The sequence below is a fragment of the Apostichopus japonicus genome, chromosome 12, assembly GCF_037975245.1.
Source record: "Apostichopus japonicus isolate 1M-3 chromosome 12, ASM3797524v1, whole genome shotgun sequence".
In the NCBI taxonomy this organism is placed as follows: Eukaryota; Metazoa; Echinodermata; class Holothuroidea; order Aspidochirotida; family Stichopodidae; genus Apostichopus; species Apostichopus japonicus.
The window spans coordinates 22658862-22672344 of record NC_092572.1 but is presented as its reverse complement, the minus strand read 5'-3'; the positions used below and the strand labels follow the sequence as shown (position 1 = coordinate 22672344).

At 38.3% G+C, this 13483-nt stretch overlaps 1 protein-coding gene across 6 annotated transcripts; it reads right to left on the bottom strand.

Annotated features, from left to right (window-relative positions):
* Positions 1 to 198: 198 nt before the first annotated feature.
* Positions 199 to 9646, bottom strand: LOC139977235 (uncharacterized). 6 transcript variants are annotated; one of them, XM_071986477.1, is made up of 5 exons: positions 9184 to 9646; positions 8076 to 8206; positions 4568 to 4897; positions 2373 to 2699; positions 199 to 1700 (listed from the first exon to the last, which is right to left on the bottom strand). In XM_071986477.1, exons 2-5 carry the CDS (start codon positions 8152 to 8154, stop codon positions 1039 to 1041), a joined length of 1398 nt encoding a protein of 465 aa, XP_071842578.1. In that variant the 5' UTR covers positions 8155 to 8206; positions 9184 to 9646; the 3' UTR covers positions 199 to 1038. The 6 variants fall into 6 exon arrangements, with proteins under 6 accessions (XP_071842578.1, XP_071842580.1, XP_071842579.1 ...); XM_071986479.1 differs by having other exon boundaries at positions 8115 to 8206; positions 9180 to 9645; XM_071986478.1 differs by having other exon boundaries at positions 8115 to 8206; positions 9184 to 9645.
* Between the last annotated feature and the right edge of the window lie 3837 nt (positions 9647 to 13483).

Sequence of the window (13483 nt, the reverse complement as noted above, 5' to 3'; positions counted from 1 at the left end):
TCTTCGTAATGTATCGCGTACAGTTCTAATGAGGTCCATGGTAGCGGGGTAGGGTAGAACTTGAAAGGAAAAGCATGATGTAAGTAAGCTGCAGCACTTGCAGATATTTTCGCCCTCCCCTCCCCTCCCCACCCTCCCGTGCACAGACATACATGTAAGACAGAAAAAATACACTAAAATATTTTTAATTACCTCCTTTCTTTCTTCTCACATATCACAATTCTAATTATAATCCCCTTACCTCGCACTCTCATAACCGCCATTTTTTAAAGAAAAAATGAAATTGTTGTGAGTTGGAAAATCCAAATCAATGAAAAAACTTCATGGCTCCACCGGGTCTCGAACGCGGTCCTCCAGCTTTATATGCAGACACCCAAACCAACAAGGCTATGGACGCTGATTGTATATCCAGCGGTTCTAAGCCGGTTAGGAAGGTCGTAATTCCACGATAAACAGATGCCATCTGTATCGAACAATATGAGTTCTATTTTGGTGACATATTTTGGCAATGTTGCCTTACTCTTGATATCAAACATGATGCTAACCAACTCGAAAATCATCTAAAGCCGGATCTCGAAAGAGATGCTTTGAACAGACTTTATGTTAATGAAATGAAAATAATGCCGGTAATCTGACCTAGTTTCGAATGAGGTGTAACAGAAGTGTAAGACACCACCATCGATCCCAGAAAATACACACACAGCTGGCTACCGTCGGTAATTAGACACTAGTGTACAGTCAGTAGCCTACATACAGCTGCGGCCAATACCCACAGCATAGTGTATAAACGATACAGCGATGGACATCTCAGGTCCAGCTAAAGATAACAAGGTACCACGTTTCATTACTGTCTGCATTTTTGTAGCGACACGAACAAAACGTCACTTGTAAGCAACAGAAAGCTAACTTTTCTAGATGGCCGCACGCTGTTTGGTGCGAGTTTTCGATGCTTTTAAGTTCACTTGTTATGTCCATGAACCTGTTTTTGTGTGATTCAATCTGGAGCACTAGATCAGTACCCAAGAAGACCACCCTAGATTAATCCTTCTGCTGCTCGATATTGACAACTCTTTTCATGATTACGTAATCTCCCTCACTTCCTAGTCTTTCTTCCACACGTGGGGGTATCGGCAAGGGACGAGGCGGCGAGTAATGACGTAATTCCATCGTTGTTCCATTCAACACTGGTCTTGTTCCTGTTCTGAATGGTTCCATTGTTCCCATTATCGATGGTCCACTTGTTATTGTACTAGATGGTCCCCTTGTTATTGTACTAGATGGTGCCCTTGTTATCGTACTCGGTGGTCCCCTTGTTATCGTACTCGTTGGTCCCGTTCTCGATGGTCCCCTTGTTATTGTACTCGATGGTCCCCTTGTTATTGTACTTGGTGGTCCTGTTCTCGGTGGTCCACTTGTTATTGTACTCGATGGCCCCCTTGTTATTGTAGTCGATGGTCCCCTTGGTATTGTACTCGATGGTCCCGTTATCGACGGTCCCCTTGTTATTGTACTCGATGGCTCCAATGTTCCCATTCGCCCTCTCAATATACTAAAGTAACTTTCATATCTCTCAGTGTGTCTTCTACTATGGGAACGTATTAAAGTGAAGATACTGAAGGAGAACACGAACATTGCAAAGGCTGCACAGAGTAGTAGTAAATCTCTCAATATATTTCGCAATTCCGATCGGTTATCACCAGCTGAATATCGAAAGTGATCAATATTAGATTATTAATGGCTAATAATATTAATAATAAGCTAAGAAATATATTATTTGTTTTCAGTGGCATGCGAAAAGGGATGTGGGAGTGTGTGGGGATGTGACAATGGCCCCGCTTCCGATTGTCAGTTAGAGTGAAATGGTTCTGCAGTCGGGAAGAATAGGACTACTACTACGGGTGTACCCTCTCCCTCCTTTTTTTAACAACTTCACACTAAGTACTATTTAGCAAAACCTTGCGTTTAGGGCTACTTCTACAGACTCAACCTATCCCGGTTAGAACTACACTTAATAACCTAAATTATATGGTCTTAATATGCACCAGATTGCACCATTTGACGTCTAAAATTTAATTCTTTTCCGAGAGAGGACCCCAACCTTCTACATAGGAGACGGCGACAATAACCCCAAGGGCAACTCCCCATTTAATATAAAATCTTACATTCTGACATTCACACCTGCCCACCCCCCTCCCCCTTCCGGCCACATACAGATTCAGGTCTCTCCCTAAATCTGTCGGGGACTTTTGGAGTTCATTCTAATTTATTAGCACAATCTTGAGTTTAGAGCTACTCGTATGGACCAAACTTTATCAGTGGTAGACCCCCACACATGGAGGTAGGCTAGAATGAAATTTTTGTAAGTGGCTTACTTTGTGTGGAATTTGTTGTCGTTGATTCCAATCGTTGATCGATTATCGGGAGCGTATTGATCAAGTCTGCTTGCATGTGGCCGGATCCAATACAAGTGATGTTCTTGTTTAAAACTTTGAGATTTGCTACGTAAAGACGTATCGTCACATTGACTGCTGTACCACGTGATTCGTTAAACACCTTTGACTTAATTTCGTTGCCATCTACAAGCCATCTGAGTGTCACCGGTGAAATAAGACCATACCCGCGACATTCTAACTCTCCACTACGCCGAAGTAAATGTTCCGTTAGAACATTGCCTTGCCAGACAATCTCCAATGATGAGTCTGTAAAATAAAAGAAAATCATAGACCATGAACATTGTAAGGTGGTCTAGACCCTGAACAGTGTAAGGTACTATAAGAAACATGAATAGACCATGAACAGTGTAAGGTACTATAAGAAACATGGATCGACCATGAACAGTGAAAGGAACTCTAAGAAACATGAATAGACCCTGAACATTGTAAGGTACATTAAGAAACATGACCAAACCCTGAACAGTGTTAGGTACTCTAGACACAGGAATATACCCTGAATATTGGAAGGTACATTAAGAATCATGAACAGACCCTGAACATTGTAAGGTACATTAAGAAACATGAACATACCATGAACATTGTAAGGTACCTTGAAAAAACATGAATAGACCCTGTACATTGAATGGTACATTGAAACATGAATATACCATGAACATTTTAAGGTACATTAAGAAACATAAATAGACCATGAACATTGGAAGGTACATTAAGAAACATGAATAGACCCTGAACATTGTAAGGTACTCTACGAAACATGAATAGACCCTGAACAGTGTTAGGTACATTAAGAAACATAAATAGACCATGAACATTGGAAGGTACATTAAGAAACATGAATAGACCCTGAACATTGTAAAGTAGTCTACGAAACATGAATAGACCCTGAACATTGTTAGGTACATTAAGAAACATGAAGTTTAAAAACGGTTCAGTTTTGTGACGATATTTCAGCAAACTATTATCTACAGTCCTTCAATTACCGTGTTGTGCAAAAGTGTAAATATAAGTAAGAAATCGCCCAGTGTTTGGATAAGATATATTCTTCACAGAACTCAACAGCAAATTTAACTACTAAATTGATATACTAACTGAATAAATGTAGGACCCCACACCCTCGAACCAACAACCCTGCAGACTGCAGATGCCATTCTGTGCCATGTATAATGCTGTGATGTTTATTGTGAGTATACAAAAGACACCAATAATGAGTTTTGAACACTAATAATTCTTAACGTTGATGGCAGCGTGTTCTTCAAGAAGCTGAGGGAGCCGTGTAGATAGAGAGATAACGAGAGAGTTTGGGGGAGGTTAGGGGGGGGGGTAACGGCGGGGAGGGTGGTTGGAAGGGGATCACGCTACACTCCAGCTAGGGCATTATGGTCCCAAAGTCATCTTTCTCTAGTCATTCCTCGTACTAACAAAGTCACATATGGATATTGTTCGTTCAGTGCAGCAGGTCCTAAACTCTGGAATTCTCTTCCTCATCACTTGGGAAATATCACATCTATTGACACTTTTAAGAAGCATTTGAACACTTATCTTTTTAGGCTTGAGTATAGGCATTAATCTTATTCGTTGTTTTATTCACATTACTGTGCCCATTTTTATGTATATTTTTATTTTTATGTTCTTTATTGTGCTTTATAACCCTGTCTTATATCATTTTTACTTTTATTGCTGTTGTTATTACTTTTTGGTAATTTTATATTCCAGGTATCGGTTCTTTTGTACAGTGCTCTTGAGCATGTTTTATTTTATGATAACAGCACTTTAATATATGGTTTTTATTTTTATTTATCATCATGCGATGTACGTGTTTAGACATTTACTTATAACTAATCTATATTTCAACTTAGAAAAAAAAAACTGATTTTCATATCGACAAAATGCAAGCCATGATGAAATCATTAGCTATGTCACACAGCTTATAGCATTGATTGGAAATTTGAGAAGTACTACATTATATGAGACCGAAATAATATGCTTTGTTTTCAACATCCTGAATCCGGGGTATCATAACAACTTGCTTTATTTAGCCTATGCTAGCATTATGAAAACAGGATTTGTTATATTAATAGTTTTTAATTAAATAAATAGTAAGAACCAATCCTTACCGTAGTTAATGGTAACCCGAAATGTAGCCACGACCATCCTATGTTCCTTACACTGATATTCGCCATCTCCTCTGGATCTGGTAATGTTCTTAATTTGGATAGAATAATTACTTACATGACATGATTTATTATTTAATTCTGATTTCATTTTGTGTCCTCCCACGTTAGTGTTATCTCGGTATAGTGTTGTATCTGGCGACAATATCCATAATAGTCCAGTTCTCTGTGAGGGCACTGGGCACACTAAACACACAGATCCACCGAGCATTACAGTTAAGTTCGTGGGACGGATTTGAACTCCTTCGACCACTGGCATCAAACTAATGAACGCTGTTGAAAACAATAACAAAGCCCAAAAAATGCACATTGTTCTTCACTTATAATATGTTGTTCATCGTGGAATATTCAGCATGTATGCCTACAGCTAGGCACGTTGCAAATGTACGGAGTTATAAGTACATATGTAAATAACTTCATAATTACTCTTGTATACCAAGCCATTAGTGCAATAAGGTAGCTTTATCGACGTAAACTCCCCATAAAGCCCCACTTCAAGAATACATACATGCACCTATTCCAATCACTGTCCCCCACTTCAAGTATACATGCACCTATTCCAATCACTGTCCCCCACTTCAAGTATACATGCACCTATTCGAATCACTGTCCCCCACTTTAAGTATATACATGCACCTATTCCAATCAATGTCCCCACATCAAGTATGCATGCACCTATTCCAATTGCTGTCCCCCATTTCAAGTATGCATGCACCTATTCCAATCACTGTCCCCCACTTCAAGTATACATGCACCTATTCGAATCACTGTCCCCCACTTTAAGTATATACATGCACCTATTCCAATCAATGTCCCCACATCAAGTATGCATGCACCTATTCCAATTGCTGTCCCCCATTTCAAGTATGCATGCACCTATTCCAATCAATGTCCCCACATCAAGTATGCATGCACCTATTCCAATTGCTGTCCCCCATTTCAAGTATGCATGCATCTATTCCAATCACTGTCCCCCAATTCAAGTATAAATGCACCTATTCCAATCGCTGTCCCACACTTCAAGTATACATGTACCTATTCCAATCACTGTCCCCCAATTCAAGTATAAATGCACCTATTCCAATCGCTGTCCCACACTTCAAGTATACATGTACCTATTCCAATCACTGTCCCACACTTCAAGTATACATGAACCTATTCCAATCGCTGTCCCCCAATTCAAGTATAAATGCACCTATTCCAATCACTGTCCCCCCATTTCAAGTATAAATGCACCTATTCCAATCACTGTCCCCCATTTTAAGTATAAATGCACCTATTCCAATCACTGTCCCCCATTTCAAGTATAAATGCACCTATTCCAATCACTGTCCCCCATTTCAAGTATAAATGCACCTATTCCAATTACTGACCCCCACGTCAAGTATACATGTACCTATTCCAATCACTGTCCCCCATTTCAAGTATAAATGCACCTATTCCAATCACTGTCCCCCATTTCAAGTATAAATGCACCTATTCCAATAGCTGTCCCCCATTTCAAGTATAAATGCACCTATTCCAATAGCTGTCCCCCATTTCAAGTATAAATGCACCTATTCCAATAGCTGTCCCCCATTTCAAGTATAAATGCACCTATTCCAATAGCTGTCCCCCATTTCAAGTATAAATGCACCTATTCCAATAGCTGTCCCCCATTTCAAGTATAAATGCACCTATTCCAATAGCTGTCCCCCATTTCAAGTATAAATGCACCTATTCCAATAGCTGTCCCCCATTTCAAGTATAAATGCACCTATTCCAATAGCTGTCCCCCATTTCAAGTATAAATGCACCTATTCCAATCACTGTCCCCCATTTCAAGTATAAATGCACCTATTCCAATCACTGTCCCCCACGTCAAGTATACATGTACCTATTCCAATCACTGTCCCCCATTTCAAGTATAAATGCACCTATTCCAATCACTGTCCCCCATTTCAAGTATAAATGCACCTATTCCAATAGCTGTCCCCCATTTCAAGTATAAATGCACCTATTCCAATAGCTGTCCCCCATTTCAAGTATAAATGCACCTATTCCAATAGCTGTCCCCCATTTCAAGTATAAATGCACCTATTCCAATAGCTGTCCCCCATTTCAAGTATAAATGCACCTATTCCAATAGCTGTCCCCCATTTCAAGTATAAATGCACCTATTCCAATAGCTGTCCCCCATTTCAAGTATAAATGCACCTATTCCAATAGCTGTCCCCCATTTCAAGTATAAATGCACCTATTCCAATAGCTGTCCCCCATTTCAAGTATAAATGCACCTATTCCAATCACTGTCCCCCATTTCAAGTATAAATGCACCTATTCCAATAGCTGTCCCCCACGTCAAGTATACATGTACCTATTCCAATCACTGTCCCCCACGTCAAGTATAAATGCACCTATTCCAATCACTGTCCCCCATTTCAAGTATAAATGCACCTATTCCAATCACTGTCCCCCATTTCAAGTATACTTGCACCTATTCCAATCACTATCCCCATTTCAAGTATACTTGCACCTATTCCAATCACTGTCCCCATTTCAAGTATAAATGCACCTATTCCAATCACTGTCCCCCATTTCAAGTATACTTGCACCTATTCCAATCACTGTCCCCATTTCAAGTATACTTGCACCTATTCCAATCACTGTCCCCACGTCAAGTATACATGTACCTATTCCAATCACTGTCCCCCATTTCAAGTATAAATGCACCTATTTCAATCACTGTCCCCCATTTCAAGTATAAATGCACCTATTCCAATCACTGTCCCCCATTTCAAGTATAAATGCACCTATTCCAATCACTGTCCCCCATTTCAAGTATAAATGCACCTATTCCAATCACTGTCCCCCCACTTCAAGTATAAATGCACCTATTCCAATCACTGTCCCCATTTCAAGTATACTTGCACCTATTCCAATCACTGTCCCCACGTCAAGTATACATGTACCTATTCCAATCACTGTCCCCCATTTCAAGTATAAATGCACCTATTCCAATCACTGTCCCCCATTTCAAGTATAAATGCACCTATTCCAATCACTGTCCCCCCACTTCAAGTATAAATGCACCTATTCCAATCACTGTCCCCCATTTCAAGTATAAATGCACCTATTCCAATCACTGTCCCCCATTTCAAGTATAAATGCACCTATTCCAATAGCTGTCGGCCACGGAGGGATTTTGTTCTTCTCAGATTGATACTAGAAAACTCAGCTCTTGTAGAGCCAAAAATTTACTAGTTTTTAGAGAGAAATTTGACAATAAATTTCACTCTTCCAAATTAAAAGTAACCACACTGAGCATTTCAAATGCTGCATTCTCACAGAGAAGTTAGTATACATCACTGCAGCCTGCAGGTGATAGCTCGTCTAACTGCTTTGGACTGATGAAGCTTGAGAATATATTAATAAAACGGTTATACGAATAAAACGAAACAGTGATAAATACCTTCAAAAAAGGAAAACACGACTTTTATGATAGCATTACCTGTGTAAGTTGCAAGTATATAATTAAAGTCTGCCATCATCAAAAAAAAATCGCTCTCAAGATCCTGATGAAGTTAGTTACGTATTCCAATCCTGCAATAAGATTTGATACAGACCAACTGTATCCGAGACATTACAAATAGTTGACACTGTTCAAATGTTAAGTGTACTTTATTGAAGAGGCCTGTGTTCAAAATTACCATCTCCTCGAGAGAAAAAAATGATTATAGTAACTGCCTGCGTGATTTTTATTATTAGTATTATAGCAAAGTTAAGTGACCCAGAAAGAGGTTTTATCACTTCCACTTTCAAATCAGTAGTTTTAGTTCAGTACAAACTATGCAAGGTAAATAGATGACTTTTATTTCATTGTGAATACTGATTAATATCATTAAACATCAATAACCAATGGTATTACTATCGTTATCAAAGATCGTTTAAAGCTTTCAGCGAATTTTAGATTTTTTCATTATGTAAAAGGTACTTGTATATACTTAATTCATTTCAATATATAACAAGGCGATGCATTAATTATTTTACTAACAGAGAAGAACGCTAGTAAGTAGGTGTAGAAGTAGGTGTAGGTGCAAAATGAGAAAATTATAATATAGTGCGGTGGGCAAGAATTCTATCAAATTAAAGTATTCTTATCAAATGATAATATAGTCCGGTAAGCAAGAATTATTATCAAATTAAAGTATTCTTATCAAATGATAATATAGTCCGGTAAGCAAGAATTCTATCAAATTAAAGTATTCTTATCAAATGATAATATAGTCCGGTAAGCAAGAATTCTTATCAAATTAAAGTATTCTTATCAAATGATAATATATAGTCAGGTGAGCAAGTATTCTTATCAAACTATCATATATAGTGCGGTTAGCAAGTATTCAAACAGTAACAACAAAGCAGAGACTAACCTAATTCCCTCAGACTTGATAAAGTCCAACTAAAAACTAATAGAAAGAAATCTTGCAGCTCTGCAGTATTGTTTTATCTCACATTCGATTGTAATTAGTTTCAATCCTCTCCAAAATCTTGGATTATTTTTTTGCGTTTTTCTTACTTACATGAAGTTTTATTTTCATCATCTTGTCTTCAGACATGGAACAAATTCGTTTTACTCCGAAATACCAATGCGTCAATTACTTGCCTCTCTTGCTCTGTTATCGTCAACGGATGGAATATTAGCACACTGACATGAGGGAGTTCCTCTATCGCAACTCAAAAGACACTCATAAATTTAAAAGGGTTCTACTCCTTCTTCGATCTACGAAAGATCTTCTTGACGAAGGTTGGAATGTATATCATAAAGAGAAAATTCGAGAGAACGCTCAAACTTGTGCATGGAAACTCTTTGCATTCAGCGCCACTGAGATCGCCAAACACCAACCGAGGGAGGACCCCACATGCACCGGACTTTGTCGATTGGCTCCAAAGCAAACGGAATGAAATCCATACAGACGGAAAGAGCACCCGATACTCATAGCTAGTACTGTACAGTAACTATACTGTTAATGTTCCACAACAGTGCATCAGTAACTACTGCGCTGTGTTCGCAACACGGTTACATGTGTTACTGTTGGCAAAGTAATTACTGTAAAGCTGTTACACATTGAACTACGAGTCCGACAGGTGAAAATTTGCAGTAATTAATTTTTTTTTTTTAAACTAAATTTTTTAAATTTTTTAAATTTAAATTTTTTTTTAAATTAAATTAATTTTAAACTTTTAAATTGCGGTAAGAAAAAACTTTCAGTATTTACTGTGTCACCTCTAATACATGTTGCCGTGTTACGAGCACAGCGCAGTAGTTACTGATGCACGGTTGTTGAACATGAACAGTGTAGTTACTGTATATGCTATGAGTGTTGGCTGAAAAGAGAGACAAATACCTCAACAACAACAACACAATCTTAGGTGAGAAATAGAACTGTCTAATAAAACTGTTACTGTCGGGTACAGGAAAGCTACATGCTGCAGCATTGCAAAACATTGGGTCAGAAAAGTGATAAAGGTCCTTAACAAATAATTCTGTCCCGTTCCGAGCACCTGTCAAATATTATCGGCTTGTTTGGGGGACAGGGGAGAGGTTAAAAGAGGGAAGTGGGGGGGGGGGGTATATTTCAACCATTGGCATGCTTTATGATATGCTATCTTCAACATCATATTGCTTATATGTTGTATATAATAGGATTGGTTAACACAATACAATATATCGCCAGTCATTATAAATAATGCATGGTAAAGATAATAAGGGCATCGATTGTTAAGAAGCACTGGAAGTCCACATGAAATAACACAAAATAGGTTCCATGGGCATGCAATGTACATATGGAGCAATCTATCAAACGCCTATTGAAGAAACAACAACAAACAATGTTAGAATATGTGATACAGACCTGCCCGGTTATTATGAATAAATCTATATGTAAGTGAGTAAACTTAAACATTTAACTTTTAATATTTAAGGCAGTTTGTTGACTATAGTCTGAATAGTCTGAAGGTTTCGATTGGATTGATAAAGACAAGTAACCAAGTAGTTCGCTACTCGTAATGAGATATGACGTCACAATCGGAGAAGTCAGAAAAAAACTCTAACAAACTCAGTCAGCCTCATGCAGCTCGGGCCGTTGTTTAGTTCGTTTAGTGTGTGTTTTCTTGAAATCTGATATAGTTATATCACATGGAATATAATCCACCTCTGTGAAGGGTTGTTACTTTATTTTTTTGGTAATTTCACTTACTTCAAATCCTCATAGCATCGATTAAAACTAATAAGATATTTAACATGAATGGCATCAAAAATTATAAAGCTATGAACATATAAAATTAAATTTAAACTCTAAAGTCTGGGTCAACAGCGGAAGAATCTATCATCTTTTTTGATAAGCCTCATTTACTAATCGATTTAAAGACTAAATAGATGGCGCTATAGTCAATTAAAAGATAGTAACAATTATATGCATGTATTATTTATGTAACTAATACTGCAAGGAAATCTTACACATTGTCGATATTGTCTTGCATGTATGCATGAATGAGGTGGACGCACAACTAAGTCGAGACGATGCACTCTAGCGGATGCACAACTAAAAACATTTAAAAATAAATCCTAAAGCTTTTTTAAAAATAATTAATTTCCAATCATTTCAATAATGTTTACATTTAGTGGAAAATTGCGAAAGATCTTTTCGCAAACTGGAACACCCACTAAAAAGAATCCATATCTATATACAGACGTCCCTATTCCTGAAAATTAACTAGTCAACTAACGATGAAAGTAACCTATTTCTTTTGAAACCTTTTCTGATCACCTTAATAGAGGGCTTAACAAACTTATTCACAATTGAAAAATGTCTCTTACTGGCCAAAATTACTACTTCAGGAACTTGCGTGATGTATAATAAGCATATAGAGTTTGGAATCCTCTCCTAAATATTGGCAGTATATTGTTTACAAATTATTACTAATCCTAACACAAACATTTTTGCATGTTATGGTAATCGGGTGCTGATGTCTCTGCCCTACATGGTACCAAACTATATTGTTTCCCCCAAACCCCTCCCCCCTCCCTCCACCACCGCCGCACCCTCAAGTAGCTCTTTGGTAAAGAGGGTGAAAAGAGGATTTTGTTGTCAACTGATATGGGCGGCGAGTCGTGAAAAGGTTAAAGTAATAACAAACTAGGGCGTTAAATACCTTTTTACAGTCCACGAGGACTGCCGTCATTGCTTATGGCGCTCAGGGTCGCATGACGTCAATATTTTGTTCATTTTACCAATGCGATATGCTCTTCAATAATTCTTGTTCTGCTTCTGGTGGCATATGGACAAGAAAGACATTTTAAACACTTATTTACGTATTCTATATATGAGTGAGATAGAGCTTCAAATAATCCAAAACTTCCGATGAAGGGAAGGACACAAAGTTGACTGAGGCAGATGTACGGAACAGGAAGGGATGGGCTGTGGAACATTGACCATAACCTAAACAGTGCGAATTAGACACGGAGTATAATGGGCGTCAATCTCTCCTGGGGCACCACAGTGCACCACAACGACGTGTCCCCGGGGGTCTTCCCATAGGGTGCAGCCACTAACCGGCGCACGCAACTATATTTACAAGTTACCTCGCAAGTCCCCATTTATACACCTGGGTGAAGAGTGCAATGGAGATAAAGTGCCTTGCCCAAGGACACAACGCAATGATCTGGCCAGGGCTCGAACCTGTAATCCTTAGATCACCAGTCACTGCCTTAACCACTTGACCACAACGCCCACACGGGCGTAGTGATACTAGTCTGGTCAGTATATCCAAATCACATTTTCTCTTGTATCAACTGTCTTCATATAAGCCAATTGTACAAAAAGTTAAGAGATAGAAACCGACACATTGCAAAACATACAGTACAGCTATGAGCGATATCGAGGTAATTTATTCATTTGATGTTTCATATATGACTAATAAACAGACTATTATAGTATTTCATCAAAGTATAGCGTACCATGTACTCGTCCCAAAACCTCCAAAATGTCACCTTACCATTAGGCCTACTCGTGCTCATATTATTGACGTTAATTAAATATATATATATATGAGGCCTATATGTATGGGTACTAGTGCGAATTAGCGTAAACAATCATTTTACTTTCGCTAAGAGTCACTCATATACCCAAGGGGAAATTCGACTTCCGTAACGGCAGTTTCTATCGTTAACGATATTTATTGAAATGAGTGTCGCGGGCTGTTTCGGAAATCCCACTTGGCCATAACAAACATCTATGCGTTCTTTGCAAATTGTTAACTACACATCTGCTTAGGTAAACTTGGAACCCTATCCAATCCAAGTTAAGAACAACATAACACAAAACAAAACATTTGCTCTCAACATCACACCAGTTAAGTTTCAAGTTCACTTACAGTGTGAAAATATCGAGAACGCCATGTAGACACTGATTGCAATTTAATGTCAATTAAAAAATGTTTCTCGCTTGAATCAAGATCAATTTTCTTCTGGCTATTCTTTGAACCAGGGCTACCAACGACTTATTTTTGGCCACAGAATAAAAACAAAAAGGCCTTTTTTATAATCCAATATAGGACATGCGTTTTGGCAGAAAAGGGGCTAACATTTTTTAAATGTTCTTGTCCGATTGTTTTCGAAGACAATATGCCATTAGCTTTTGACCAAAAAGGGCTTATTTTAATTGATTTTGATGACTTTAAGATCTGGTATATTTTGTTTTTTGGGGGTTAATATCGGCATGCTAAAGTCTGGTCAACGGAATCCGAGGGAAGAATGACGTCCGTCATAGGGGTCAATACACTCAGGACTGCCAGCAAGCCTATACGTTCGATCAGAAGTTA